This window comes from Polypterus senegalus, chromosome 8 (genome assembly GCF_016835505.1).
Source record: "Polypterus senegalus isolate Bchr_013 chromosome 8, ASM1683550v1, whole genome shotgun sequence".
NCBI lineage: Eukaryota > Metazoa > Chordata > Cladistia > Polypteriformes > Polypteridae > Polypterus > Polypterus senegalus.
This window is the reverse complement of record NC_053161.1, coordinates 154,134,093-154,148,708: the sequence shown is the minus strand read 5'-3', so window position 1 is coordinate 154,148,708 and position 14,616 is coordinate 154,134,093. Positions and strand designations below refer to the sequence as shown.

The 14,616-nt window shown below is 41.2% G+C and overlaps 1 protein-coding gene across 1 annotated transcript in view; it reads right to left on the bottom strand.

Moving 5' to 3' along the window:
* ptprr (protein tyrosine phosphatase receptor type R) overlaps positions 1 to 12,132 on the bottom strand; it is a 261,788-nt gene extending 249,656 nt beyond the window's left edge. Inside the window, exon 1 of the mRNA XM_039759911.1 lies at positions 11,849 to 12,132. Within this exon, the coding sequence (XP_039615845.1) occupies positions 11,849 to 11,909 (61 nt within the window). The 5' untranslated portion in view covers positions 11,910 to 12,132. The remainder of the gene's footprint in view (positions 1 to 11,848) is intronic.
* Positions 12,133 to 14,616: the final 2,484 nt, after the last annotated feature.

The following is a 14,616-nucleotide window of genomic DNA, read 5'->3' as shown; positions in this document are numbered from 1 at the left end:
GGACTGTACTTTCTCCGGTCCAGTTCAGCCTATATACATCGGACTTCCATTACAACTCGGAGTCCTGCCACAACCAAAAGTTCACTGATGACACTGCTATCGTGGGCTGCATCAGGAGTGGGCAGGAGGAGGAGTAAAAGAACCTAATCAAGGACTTTGTTAAATGATGTGACACAAACCACCTACAGCTGAACACCAGCAAAACCAAGGAGCTGGTGGTGGATTTTAGGCCCAGGCCCCTCATGGACCCCGTGATCATCAGAGGTGACTGTGAGCAGAGGGTGCAGACCTACAAATACCTGGGAGTGCAGCTGGATGACAAACTGGACTGGACTGCCAATACTGATGCTCTGTGCAAGAGAGGACAGAGCCGACTATACTTCCTTAGAAGGCTGGCGTCCTTCAACATTTGCAATAAGATGCTGCAGATGTTCTACCAGACAGCTTGGCAAGTGCCCTCTTCTACGCAGTGGTGTGCTGGGGAGGCAGCATAAAGAAGAGGGACACCTCACGCCTGGACAAACTAGTGAGGAAGGCAGGCTCTATTGTAGGCACGGAGCTGGACAGTTTGACATTTGTGGCAGAATGATGGGCGCTCAGCAGGCACCTGTCAATCATGAAGAATCCACTGCATCCACTGAACAGTGTCATCTCCAGGCAGAGGAGTAGCTTCAGTGACAGACTTTTGTCACCGTCCTGCTCCACTGACAGACTGAGGAGATTGTTCCTCCCCCACACTATGCGACTGTTCAGTTCGCCCTAAGGGGGTAAAATTAACATTATACAATGATATTGTCTGTCTGTTATACCTTCATTGTTATCACTGTTTAACTTAATATTGTTCTTTATCAGTATGCTGCTGCTGGAGTATGTGAATTTCCCCTTGGGATTAATAAAGTATCTATCTATCTATCTATCTATCTATCTATCTATCTATCTATCTATCTATCTATCTATCTATCTATCTATCTATCTATCTATCTATCTATCTAATTATACTTCAGTACCCCATAGAAACATCTGACATAAAGATCTAAAAATACTGAAGCAGCAAACTGTGTGAAAACCAATACTTGCGTCATTCTCAAAATGTTTGGCCACAACTGTTTGCTGTGGTCACCTGGGGCTGCAATTTGAGCTCAAAAATTTGCACAATGCCTGAACAAAGCCATCAAGAAAGTCTGTTCTGTCATAGTGTTAACCCTGGACTCACTGAAAGATGTTCTGAAAAAGAAGATGCTGGCAAAATTAGATGCCATCTTGAAAAATCTCCTCCAAGAGGCATTCTCCCTTAGCCACAGGCTCATTCCTTAATGGTGTGCTAAGAAACACCTCTGGGAATCTTTTCTGCTCACTGCTATCAGGCAATTCAATGTTTTCTCCTGATGTCCCAATCTAAATGCTCTTTAAATTGATTTTTCAGTTTCTGCACAATATGCACTTATTTATTAATACATTGATTTAGTGTATTATTTGTTCTCTTTGCTTTTTTATGTTTTTGTTGCTGTATGCCTTGAAATTTCCCATTGGGAATAATAACGTTTATCAGATTTAATAATTTTGAATACTGTACAGCCCTTGCCACAATCAGTAGTGCCTTCCGCAGAGGATACCAACATAGGTGTGTGCAGAGTGATTGCTGTCATATTTTAATATCTGAAGTGCCAATCCTGCCACCAACCCCTATGTTTTCCCTTTAAGTTGCAAGGCTGGATTTAGATTAACGTCATACCCAGGACGGAGCACTTGCAGGTGAAGGGTCTTTCTCAAGGGCCCAACAGACTGCAGGCATTTCTGGCATTTATGGAATTCGGGTCCTTAAAGAACCATTAATCTTTAAGAGTGTAGGGTGTTTCTCAGATAGAATACATTTGTATCTACAATGCTTCCTTGTGAAACTGGACATGTGGTGCGACTCATTCAGAGTCACGAAGAGTCAAAGGTGAAGGAAGTACTTTTACCTAAACATTTTCATATAGCCACTTTCATAATGAACACAATCCAAAGACTGTTTACATGTAGAACATACCATAATTGCTTTCTATATGAGTGCTGAAGGTGAGGTGGTTCGCTTTTAGTGTCAGGCACATGGAGCTCTTGGTGAGGAACTGAGCTCATTACGTATCATCTACAGTGGTGTGAAAAACTATTTGCCCCCTTCCTGATTTCTTATTCTTTTGCATGTTTGTCACACAAAATGTTTCTGATCATCAAACACATTTAACCATTAGTCAAATATAACACAAGTAAACACAAAATGCAGTTTTTAAATGATGGTTTTTATTATTTAGTGAGAAAAAAAATCCAAACCTACATGGCCCTGTGTGAAAAAGTAATTGCCCCCTTGTTCAAAAATAACCTAACTGTGGTGTATCACAGCTGAGTTCAATTTCCGTAGCCACCCCCAGGCCTGATTACTGCCACACCTGTTTCAATCAAGAAATCACTTAAATAGGAGCTGCCTGACACAGAGAAGTAGACCAAAAGCACCTCAAAAGCTAGACATCATGCCAAGATCCAAAGAAATTCAGGAACAAATGAGAACAGAAGTAATTGAGATCTATCAGTCTGGTAAAGGTTATAAAGCCATTTCTAAAGCTTTGGGACTCCAGCGAACCACAGTGAGAGCCATTATCCACAAATGGCAAAAACATGGAACAGTGGTGAACCTTCCCAGGAGTGGCCGGCCGACCAAAATTACCCCAAGAGCGCAGAGACGACTCATCTGAGAGGTCACAAAAGACCCCAGGACAACGTCTAAAGAACTGCAGGCCTCACTTGCCTCAATTAAGGTCAGTGTTCACGACTCCACCATAAGAAAGAGACTGGGCAAAAACGGCCTGCATGGCAGATTTCAAGACGCAAACCACTGTTAAGCAAAAAGAACATTAGGGCTCGTCTCAATTTTGCTAAGAAACATCTCAATGATTGCCAAGACTTTTGGGAAAATACCTTGTGGACTGATGAGACAAAAGTTGAACTTTTGGAAGGCAAATGTCCCGTTACATCTGGCGTAAAAGGAATACAGCATTTCAGAAAAAGAACATCATACCAACAGTAAAATATGGTGGTGGTAGTGTGATGGTCTGGGGTTGTTTTACTGCTTCAGGACCTGGAAGGCTTACTGTGATAGATGGAACCATGAATTCTACTGTCTACCAAAAATCCTGAAGGAGAATGTCCGGCCATCTGTTTGTCAACTCAAGCTGAAGCGATCTTGGGTGCTGCAACAGGACAATGACCCAAAACACACCAGCAAATCCACCTCTGAATGGCTGAAGAAAAACAAAATGAAGACTTTGGAGTGGCCTAGTCAAAGTCCTGACCTGAATCCAATTGAGATGCTATGGCATGACCTTAAAAAGGCGGTACATGCTAGAAAACCCTCAAATAAAGCTGAATTACAACAATTCTGCAAAGATGAGTGGGCCAAAATTCCTCCAGAGCGCTGTAAGAGACTCATTGCAAGTTATCGCAAACGCTTGATTGCAGTTATTGCTGCTAAGGGTGGCCCAACCAGTTATTAGGTTCAGGGGGTAATTACTTTTTCACACAGGGCCATGTAGGTTTGGATTTTGTTTCTCCCTAAATAATAAAACCATCATTTAAAAACTGCATTTTGTGTTTACTTGTGTTATATTTGACTAATGGTTAAATGTGTTTGATGATCAGAAACATTTTGTGTGACAAACATGCAAAAGAATAAGAAATCAGGAAGGGGGCAAATAGTTTTTCACACCACTGTATTTAAATTGTGCCTTTCACATTCAATGCCATTTCAAGGCTGTTTAGTAGTAAAGCACAATTGTCTTCTTCCTCTTCATCTTCTTCTTCTTTTTTCGTCTTCTTCTTCTTCATCGTCATCTTCTTCTTCTTCTTTTTTATCTTCTTCTTCTTTGTCGTCTTCTTCTTCTAGCCCTTGCAGGTGAAGTGACTTCTTTGGAGTCAAAAAAGTGAGTCACCACCACAGACTAAACCAGCACTCTTGTGATACCATACATTTGTGATATTTGTTTTCCAGCTCAGCTTGCCACACTTTACAAATATTGATCAATTAGTCGGACAGTTGCCACAACACTCTGATGTGAAATTACAAGTTATATGCTGTTTTTAGACTTTGGCTGAGCCCCCTCAATCCTGCCTTACAATAAGTGAATTTCAGAATCTTATATGATGTATTATTTGAGAAGGCCCCATTAGCTTGTTAAAGTGGTTTTCAGATCCCAGCCTTGCCACAGCCTCCACAAAGTCCACAAACCCTATAACTGGTGTGTAAGTGTGTAGATTGGCCAGTTTATCGTGATGAGTATTGGAACACTAAGAGACCTATCAGACAAACCTTCATAACCCTGCTCGCCTATTGCTCTAGTTTCTGTATATTGCCACTCTTTCAGAAACACAAGGAGGACTGGTCCATGATTTCCCTCAGGCATCCCCAAAATGGTGAATTGTCAGAAATTGTCTCAACAGTCAAAATAACTGGGAGTACAGACACTTTAATCCCCCACTTCAAGCTCGGAGGATGCCCTTCCACGCTGGCGTCCCATCCATTTCTGAAGGCTGCTTTGTACTTTTCTGCAGCTGGAATCTGTCTCTATATATCCAATAAATGGATGGATTCTTTTATTTGTCTTTAGCATCTCCTGTATTTAACCGATATTTCTTTAACAGTTATATTAAAGTGACTGTGAAATTGTTGGCGGAAACGGGACGTTACCTAATAATATTATGAAGAATCCGCTAACGTCTACAGTGAGGCCGGTTTTAATAAAGTCACCCCCTTCATTGCGAGAGCTGCTGCATTATGCAGAGCCCCGGGTTCTGTGCGGATCGCTCGCCAGTTATTTGAATCGCTTATTAAAAAAAAAAAAACCCTGGCACCTTTACAAAAAAGTATTGATGGATGGAATTGTTCAGCGTCTCATAAGGGAGATCATTTGACAGCCTAAATTATTCACAAGCTGTCATGATAATGCGAATCCAAAGTCGTTCAAGGCTTTTATTCTTGTTTATTTCTGTCTTTTATTTATTTAATTTTTTTCCACTGGCTCCTTCATGCAGAGAGCCGAGCAGCACCCTTCCCATAACTGAGCAAAAGCGCCTGCAACCACCGCGAGGCAAGTGATGGCCCCGTTTGCAGTCAGCAGCCACGTCCACGTGACTCGCTCTTCACCTTAGTGACTCCCCCAGCGATCGCAGTGGAATGAGACGCAGTCTTTGTGGCTTGCGCCTTCAGCTCGGCTGTTAATGAACAGGAGACCGTCCATCCAATATATCTCGTAAAAGAGACTAAAAAGGGTGAGCTATCCATTATCCTTAGAGGGCCTTCTTCAATTTCGTAACGATATTAACTTCGGCGAGTGTGTGTTTTATAAAGCAACATACATAAACGTACCTTTACCAAGCAGGCTTTAACGCACCTTTGAGTCGCGTGAGGTCCGAGCCTCTCCTCGCAGCACAGGGCGCAATGCAGGTGACAGCCCTGGCGGGGTCGCTACTCCAACCACTCACACATACGAATATGTGACTGATGCCTTTATTCATGGCGACTTACAACATTGGAGATAAAATTGCGTTACATTTCTTTTGTTTTTTTCAATTGGGGGACAGACAGGTGTCGTGATTCGCTTCTGGTCACACAGTGTCATTAGCAGGATTTGAGCCCACAGCCTCAGGGTTTGAAGTCCAAAGCCTGCACTCCCACACACACACTGGTGTCGGTTTAGAGTTGTCTTATTGTTACACTAATCTGCTTCTCTTTGGGGATATGGAAGGAAGGCAAGAGTATCTGGGGAACAGCACGTGTAGACACAGGGAGGTCGTGTAAATTCAATATGGAGGACAAACTTGCCTTGTCTTCTAAAAGCATTCCCCGAAACAGGTGTTGCTTCCATGCTTTGAGTTTTATGGCACACAATGAGCTTACATGGCTGGAAGATTCTGTCCAATTTTCTACTTCACCATATTGCAGCCTTTAGCAATGTAAGCAAGGCTCATGCACTTCAAAATTTAATGTTACCATAAGTGTACCACTCAGACTACACATTTGAAGACCCCATCATTTCAAGTAACTATCTGCACATAAAACTATACTAATAAGTATATTAAAAATTATATAACATATTTAAGACTAACACCATTTAAGAGTACATTTAGAATTATCAGTTAACATAACATCCATGTTTCTAGAGAGTATCTGGAGGAAGACACATCTAGGTATGGTGGGAATGAGTAAGCTTCACAGAGGCAAGGGATGGAGAAACTCAGAGGCTACCCACCGCATCACTGTTGTGCCCTAACATATTTATAATTTAAATGAAAGATTTAATGAATGTTTATGCTTATAATATGAATAAAAATATTTTAATATCTATACAATAAAGTTGTATTGTGTCCATTAAAGGCCTTGAGGTGGTGTTCAATATGGAAAGGCTCTACATATAATCACATTGTTATAAGTGCAGCCCCTATACCAATGGCTTATAGCCTGGATTTGAGGGACCCATTTCACATGTCTGTAGACTGTAGTAAAATATATATTAAAACTAGCCATGTGCGCCCAACTACATTGCGCATGTTAAAGTTGTCTGTGAAGGGCTCCCTGTTTAAACACGGCTGCCAGTTGTCGCACAGCATTATGATTTTTTATAAGGGAAACAAAATTAAAAAAGAAAACCCTTGGACATTAATTCGATAGGAACGGCCTACTCGGAATCACTATCCGAATTGTAATTATGTGGTGGTGTGGGAGCATTTCTCCTTCTGTCCGTTCACAGTCCGTCTCGTTTTCACGATGCTATCGTTTCCTCTCACGATGTCTTCTCAACCTTTTTCCAATCTCGCAGGTTGCTTTGTGGCAATCCAAAGAGTAAGGCAATATACACGGAGCAATGGTTATAAACACACATAGGTATCCAGGCTCATTAAAGCAGAAATAGGGATCGCTTCACTGACATGTGAGCAAGCCACGGTACAACTGCGAGACGCGCAGCACTCGCCGGCTACAACGTACAATAATAATTTCCAGAATGTGCTGTTACGTTGTCATGCATTTTACCCACTGTCTTTCTTTCATTCATATGTTGCGTAGGCACGTACCTTTTATCTTCGGCAATCTCATTCTCTAGCCAGGCCTCAGGAGCTAACCAGCGTAACACTGTCCACCACCCCTTTCGTTATTATAGCACATTGTTGACATCCATGAGTAACAACAACGTACTGAACTGGAAGGTGGTCTACACATGCGTGGAATTCGAGGACAATCAAAGATCAAGATCTAAATGAAGATCTCTTTAGTTAATTTAAAGCACAATTTGTTTAGTTTGAATGTCTGTGTTTTGAGGTGTGACTGGCGTACTACAGTCTTCAGTAGTATAAGCCTGGAGGAGATTCTTAATGCAATGATAATGTTTTAGCTGTCTCTCTACTGCCATCTAGTGCTTCTTCTAATTCATTCGCGGACAATCAAAGATCAAGATCTAAATGAAGATCTCTTTAGTTAATTTAATTAGTTTGAATGTCGGTGTTTTGAGGTGTGACTGAAGTACTACAGTCTTCAGTAGTATAAGCCTGGAGGAGATTCTTAATGCAATGCCTATGTTTTAGCTGTCTCTCTACTGCCATCTAGTGGTGCTTCTTCTAATTCATTCGCGGACAAACAAAGATCAAGATCCAAATGAAGATTATATATAGAGATTTCTCTGTTACCCATATGAAAGACTGTGGGATAATGTTCAGTTTGACAAGGCACTATATAAATGAGACTGCTGAATATTCTGACTTCACCACTGGCTCACAGTGTAAGAGCTAATGAGCCACATCACCTACCAGTGCTTAGACTGTAGAAATATGGAGACAAATACAATATGATTTGTAAGTTGCTTTGGATAAGATCTCCTTACACTATTTATCCTTTCATACAAGTAACCAACGTAGACCTCAGCATATTTAGCATTGATGTTTGCAATGCATTATTGGAATGTATTTTGTAATGTATGTAAGTAATAAATGCATTGCATTTTCATTCCAACAAATGGTGCATCATGAGCATTAAGATTGCTTTACACAATCCCATACTAGATAACATTTAACAGAGACATATTAAATGGATGGATACACAAGTCCACAGACACTTGTCTTTTTATTAAAGTGGAAAAAGTGTGGCATAGTGGGTAAGGCTGTGGACATGTGTGACCAAGAACACATCATTTCAGCTACCTGTGCTCCTGTCTGAGAAAAGCAACAGAAACGTAACTAAATGTGTCTCAAATGTTGTAAATTGCCTTAGATTAAGGTGTTAGTCAAATAATAAGTAAATTTAGTTAGAATTGTGTACTCATATTCTCAGTTCTCCACTAAAGTCGTTATATTTGTAGAAGTTCATGTCTGACAGGTGAAGTGACACACTCAGAGTCACACAGGGAGCTTAATGGAGGGGACTGCTACTCTGAATCTGTGGGGATTTACAGGCAAACACGTTGTCCAATCGGAGGGACCTGATTAAGCGGTTTAAAAAATGACCTGGCACTTTGTCCACTAGGGGACCACCGTGCTTGAAATGTAAAATTAAGTAAAGTACTTTTAGATTATGAAAATGACATGCTGTATGAGGTCATAAAAAATCAATACTGCTACTATTATTATTATCCATCCATCCATCCATTTTCTAACCCGCTGAATCCGAATACAGGGTCACGGGGGTCTGCCGGAGCCAATCCCAGCCAACATAGGGCACAAGGCAGGAACCAATCCTGGGCAGGGTGCCAACCCACCACAGGACACACACAAACACACCCACACACCAAGCACACACTCGGGCCAATTTTGAATTGCCAGTCCACCTTACCTGCATGTCTTTGGATTGTGGGAGGAAACCGGAGTGCCCGGAGGAAACCCACGCAGACACGGGAGAACATGCAAACTCCACGCAGGGAGGACCCGGGAAGCGAACCCGGGTCTCCTAACTGCGAGGCAGCAGTGCTACCACTGCGCCACCGTGCCGCCCCTATTATTATTATTATTATTATTATAATAATAATAATAATAATAATAATAATAATAATAATAATAATAATAATAATCATGGCAGCACGGTGGTGCAGTGGTAGCGCTGCTGCCTCGTAGTAAGGAGACCCGGGTTCACTTCATGGAGTTTGCATGTTCTCCCCATGTCTGTGTGGGTTTCCTCCGGGTGCTCCGGTTTCCTCCCACAGTCCAAAGACATGCTGGTTTGGTGCGTTGGTGATTCTAAATTGTCCCTAGTGTGTGTGTTTGGTGCGTGGGTGTGTGTGCCCTGTGGTGGGTTGGCGCCCTGCCCAGGATTGGACCCTCCCTTGTCCCCTGTGTTGGCTGGGATTGGCTCCAGCCGACCCCCGTGACCCTGTGTTCGGATTCAGTGGGTTGATGGACGGATGGATAATAATCATCATCATCATACTACTACTACTAATAATAATTATAATATTCTATATATTAAAGCATAAGAACACATTTAGTGGAACATAATGTCTCGGCGAGCAATGGCTGTGGACTGTCCTCTTATTTTTATCCTGTAAAGTCGCACAGAGAATGACCAGAAATTAGATTCTAACCAGTGGTGTTTGCTATATCTCTGGAATCTTCCTTAAGGGTCATTTACAAATATTATTCCATTTTTTTAATGTGCAATTTTTTTATTAGAGATAATTTTAACAATTTCAATCTTTCCTTAGAGTAGTATTTTGACATATCACTTTAAAATGTGTCAGATATTTAAATTTGTATTAAATATTCTTGGAGGGCTCATCAAGAAGTAATTGAAATAAATATCAAATGTAAGGTACTGAAAATAATATAAATTTTTGAAAAGTTTACACTTATGCTAAATATGTATTGATATCTATAAATTGACAGGAGATACATAGTCATGTATGTTTTGAGGATATGCATGTCATTAAAGCCACACAAAGTATTGAAGGGAACCCTAGGTTTGTAAGAGTCAACATTGAATACATAAAAACTAAATTTATTTATATACATGTTTTGATATTAAAACCTGCAAATAGAGCCCATTCAAATTCCGTTGGCATAGAGCAAACTGACACCTAACAAGTAAGGTGTTACAAGTAATATTAGATTTTCTATTACGTCTTGTTGATTCCTGCCCCCTTTGTGCGACAATTCAGATTTACAACACACTCGTCTGCCACCTTCTCTAGTGACTACATTGAACTACCAAAATGACAATTATTTTAATTCCACCCCATGTAACCCCTCCTTTTGGCGAAGGCACTATAAAAAATTAGGATTGTTTGTTTTTGCGAGTTACCTATCCGTGCTCTTCTTTCCGTTTCTAACACGGCCGTCATGCTGTGACATTTTATGGACAAAGCAACCACTATGACTTGCATTTTTCTAGTGGTAGACAGCCTGGTACAGTAGTGGCCAAGGTGTCAGATTCTCACCACTGACCCTAAGAGGCACTTAACCTTACAATTAATTCACTTTGTATAAATATTTAAATTGTTTTGTACATGAGGGACAACTAAAGCTCTGAGCTCACTGCGTCCTCATAAAGGAGACTCTGATCTGCTCAGTAACCCTAATTCTATGATCATATATCTCATTAAGCCACACACTGGTTTATATGACAAGCACTTTGGGATGCTGCACTATATGCAGCGGTTGATCTGTAGTGCTTCTGGAAAAGGTCCATTTCCCCGTATCGCTTAAATGGGGAAAGCAATTAGAGAAAAGGCTTCACTTGTGGTCTGTGGGACGTGCCAGAGAATTACAACTTGAACGATGACTTCCTGCTTATATTGAGTAATGTTATTTTATTTTTCCTGCTAGCCCCTTTGCCTTTAGAGCAGGCAGGCGTCTCTACGGTGTATCACGAGCCATTAACTTTACGGCTGTTTGGTATTTGGAGTCAGAGAAGGTCAGAAGTGCAAACCATCACACGTGCAGCTAACACAATCACAATGACATGTGTCTCTCTTGGCCTTCCCATTCGTTCAGACTCATTAACTATGATATATCAACTTCAAATCCTGTACATCACAAGCCTGTTTGAAAACTGGTGTTTTTCTTCGCGGTGCATACACTGAACTGCGCACATCTACGATACAACTAATTCATTTAAAAAGGGGGAATAAAACAAGAGGAGAAACTTCAATGCTTCAGGTATAAAGACAGAATAACAATTTCATAATGCAAGAAAAAGAGACTGGAGTAGCTGAAAAGACTGAGGAAAAACCTTAAAGACCCCGACACCTCCAAAAAGCATAAGAGAGTCCGGTAGTGTTCACGCCACTGCGACTGCTCTCCAGGGTGCTGAATTCTTTCCGTGACAAACCAATGTAATGGATATTAAAGTGGCCCTTTTTTCTTGAAATGTGTAGCTTTCTTGGAACAACACGTGTGCTGCTTTGGTTGCCGCGTGCATTTAACCTGGGGGGCTGCAGCTCTGCAGGGCGATGCAGGAAGAAGCGCGGCAGGTAACCTCATTAGCGGAAGACAGAACGTGCCTGGCTGGAATAATACGATCGACTGTGCCAGTAAATAGTGGATAAGTACCCTAATAGACCCCTCGATAGATAGATAGATAGATAGATAGATAGATAGATAGATAGATAGATAGATAGATAGATAGATAGATAGATAGATAGATAGATAGATAGATAGATAGATAGATAGATAGATAGGTTTTTCGTGTCACTCATTCGAAAAACATAATAATATGACAAAACTGTTCTTTGTATACTGCATAATCAGCGATTACTCCTTTTTTCAATGTCCTCTTTTTACCAAAATCTGGCAAAAAACACGCCCTCTAAGATGGCAAAAGAGCATCACTCCAGCTGCTTACCTATGGTACGAAGGTGTGCCAGCATGTACAGCGCAGCCACGAAAACGTGTCTTCCTCTCATGATGCCACTATACGATGAAGGTTTTTCGGAACATTACATAGGGAGGTGATTCTGAAGACGGCTTTGCCTCAACCAGCTAGCCGCGCAAGAATAATCCCGAGCAGCCCGAGGTGAGCTCTTGCTGTTCTCAGCTCTGCCTTTTTTGCAATGGCGATTCTGCTTTGCATCAGACATTCCCATTCAGTGTGGCTGCTGCCGCGACTGTGTCACTAGCTCCGCTATTGTGTGAGAGGAGCTGCGCGGGGGGAGGCCGCCGTGTGTTAAAAGCGAAGCAGCGCCTCCCACAGGATGCACGAGACGTAGCAGCTATTATTAATGAGCTCTTGAAAATGTATTGATTGGGAATATGAACAAAGCAGGCTTTATTACTGAAGTGTAAATTCTCGAAGTATCTGATCTATGGCCACATGCACAGAATAAATATAAACATCACTTATTATTAAATGTAAAATGTCGAGCAGAATATAACACAATCTAACGCTGGCCACAAGAACAAATACACTTCTAAAAAGTATGTATATATAAACATTAAAAACCATAAAACGCCATTGAATAACCTATACTTTTATTTAATTCACTTTGCCAAAATCAAATTAAATCGTTCAGAAGACAAAAATCAGACATCCAGTTTGAAACTCTATCACTGTCAGTGTGACATTAACAATGAATAGAATAGAATAGAATAGAACAGAATATGCTAATGTCTGCCTGTCTGTCGTAAACTAATGGGGCTAAGACTTTGATCTTGCAGTTTTAGAAAGCGTATCCTTGTATATTCTGGACACTCAAAATTTTCAGTTGCAGCAAAGTTAATTGTAATTAAATCACGATCCCCGCGAGTTCAGTCAGTCAGTCATTATCCAAACTGTATATCCTAACAGAGGGTCCCAGGCAGGAACAAATCCACTGCAGGAGACACACACACACACACCAGGGACAATTTAGGAAACCCATGCAGACATGGGGAGAACATGCAAACTCCATGCAGGGAAGCGAACCCAGGTCTCCTTACTGTGAGGCAGCAGCGCTACCACTGCCCCACTCCCCACAAGTTCAATTATTGATAATCTCCTAGGGCATCTGAACATATATGTTCAGAGTTCACAATCAAGTGTAACTTCTTACATTTGTAAACAATGGGTTAAGAGTTCACTGTTCTTTATTTCTAGCCTTTTCTATCATTTTATTTCAGGGCTGTAGGTCGACGTGTTTTACTATAATGGGAGACACAGTGGTGCAGTGTTAGTGCTGCCGCATCACAGTCAAAAGACAGGGGTTCATATCCTGATGCTCCCTGCATGAAGTTTGCATGTTCTCCTCCTGTCCACCTGGGTTTCCTCTGGGTATACTAGTTTAAAGTTCAGAGACAAGCAGTTTAGGCAAATCTGGTGACACTAAATAGTATAGTGTGTATGGTGGGGGATGTTTTCACCCTGATGGCTCCATGTCCATCTGCTTTGCACCATATGCTTGCTGTAAAAGACCCCAGCAGCTCTGTTACCCTACTCTACATAAGCTGATCTGGTAGGTGGATAATACTTGTTACATTGTTTAGCACTGTCTCATAACTCCGCCTGCCTCATAAATTAAATTTTTGCTTATTATTATTAGTTCAGAGGACAATCACAGATAGTGAAATCTGAACATCCTCCCAGGTCCATGTTGTTTTTGCTGAGGGTCCAATGATGGTGGCAAAGTCTCCATCTCCCCCCATACCTTGCAGTGAGGTGCATTGGTTAATGAACAGAATTTTTATCTCCAAGATTGTCACTTCAATCCACATTTCTGTATGTGCAAGCAACCCGGTTATGAGAAAAGTTATCCAATATCAACAAGAATTATTTGAAAAAAGTGAAGTCAAAACCATTAAATTAATCCATTAGAACAAAATTGCTAACACAAAGCTTGAACTAGCATATGATGTGACTATCAAAGGAAATTCCTAAAAAGACCAGACAGGTATCAGTTTAGGAAAAGGCTACAGCACCATTTCTATGGGACTTCATCGAACCACAGAGACAGTCATAACCTCCAAATATCATTTTTTTTAGCAGCAGTGAAACTTTACAGCAATGGCCAGCCGGCCATATTACCCTGTAATTGCAAGGAGTCATGGAGGATCCTTAACACACCCAAAGTACACTCTCTCTTGGTGGCCCAGTGTCACCACTGACAGAGCAGAGCATCATGGCCTAACACTTGTCCTGCACCCGTTGAAACTCTGATTCCAACAGGGACCAACTTTGCAACAGCCTTAAACAGTCAGTCAGTCAGTCTGTCAGTCAGTCAGTCAGTCAAGTCTCCAACCCACTATATCCTAACACAGGGTCATGGGGGTCTGCTTGAACCAATCCCAGCCAGCACAGGGCACAAGGCAGGAACAAATCCTGGGCAGGGTGCCAGCCCACCACAGAGCCTTAAACACAAATTCCAAATTATTTACAAAAATAATAATAATAATAATAATAATAATAATAATAATAATAATAATAATAATAATAATAATAAAGTGGCATGCAAAATGCACACACACAGTCTTAACAATAAAGATACCAGAGCGATGCCATAGGGGAATCAATTTTGGTTCCTGATAGACCCATCCACACGAAGGCTCCAGAGAGATTCTTAGTTTGTTTAGATCCATAACAAGTCCATACAGTAAATAACCATAAATAGATGGTAACAGATTTGTGAAGTATTAATGGGT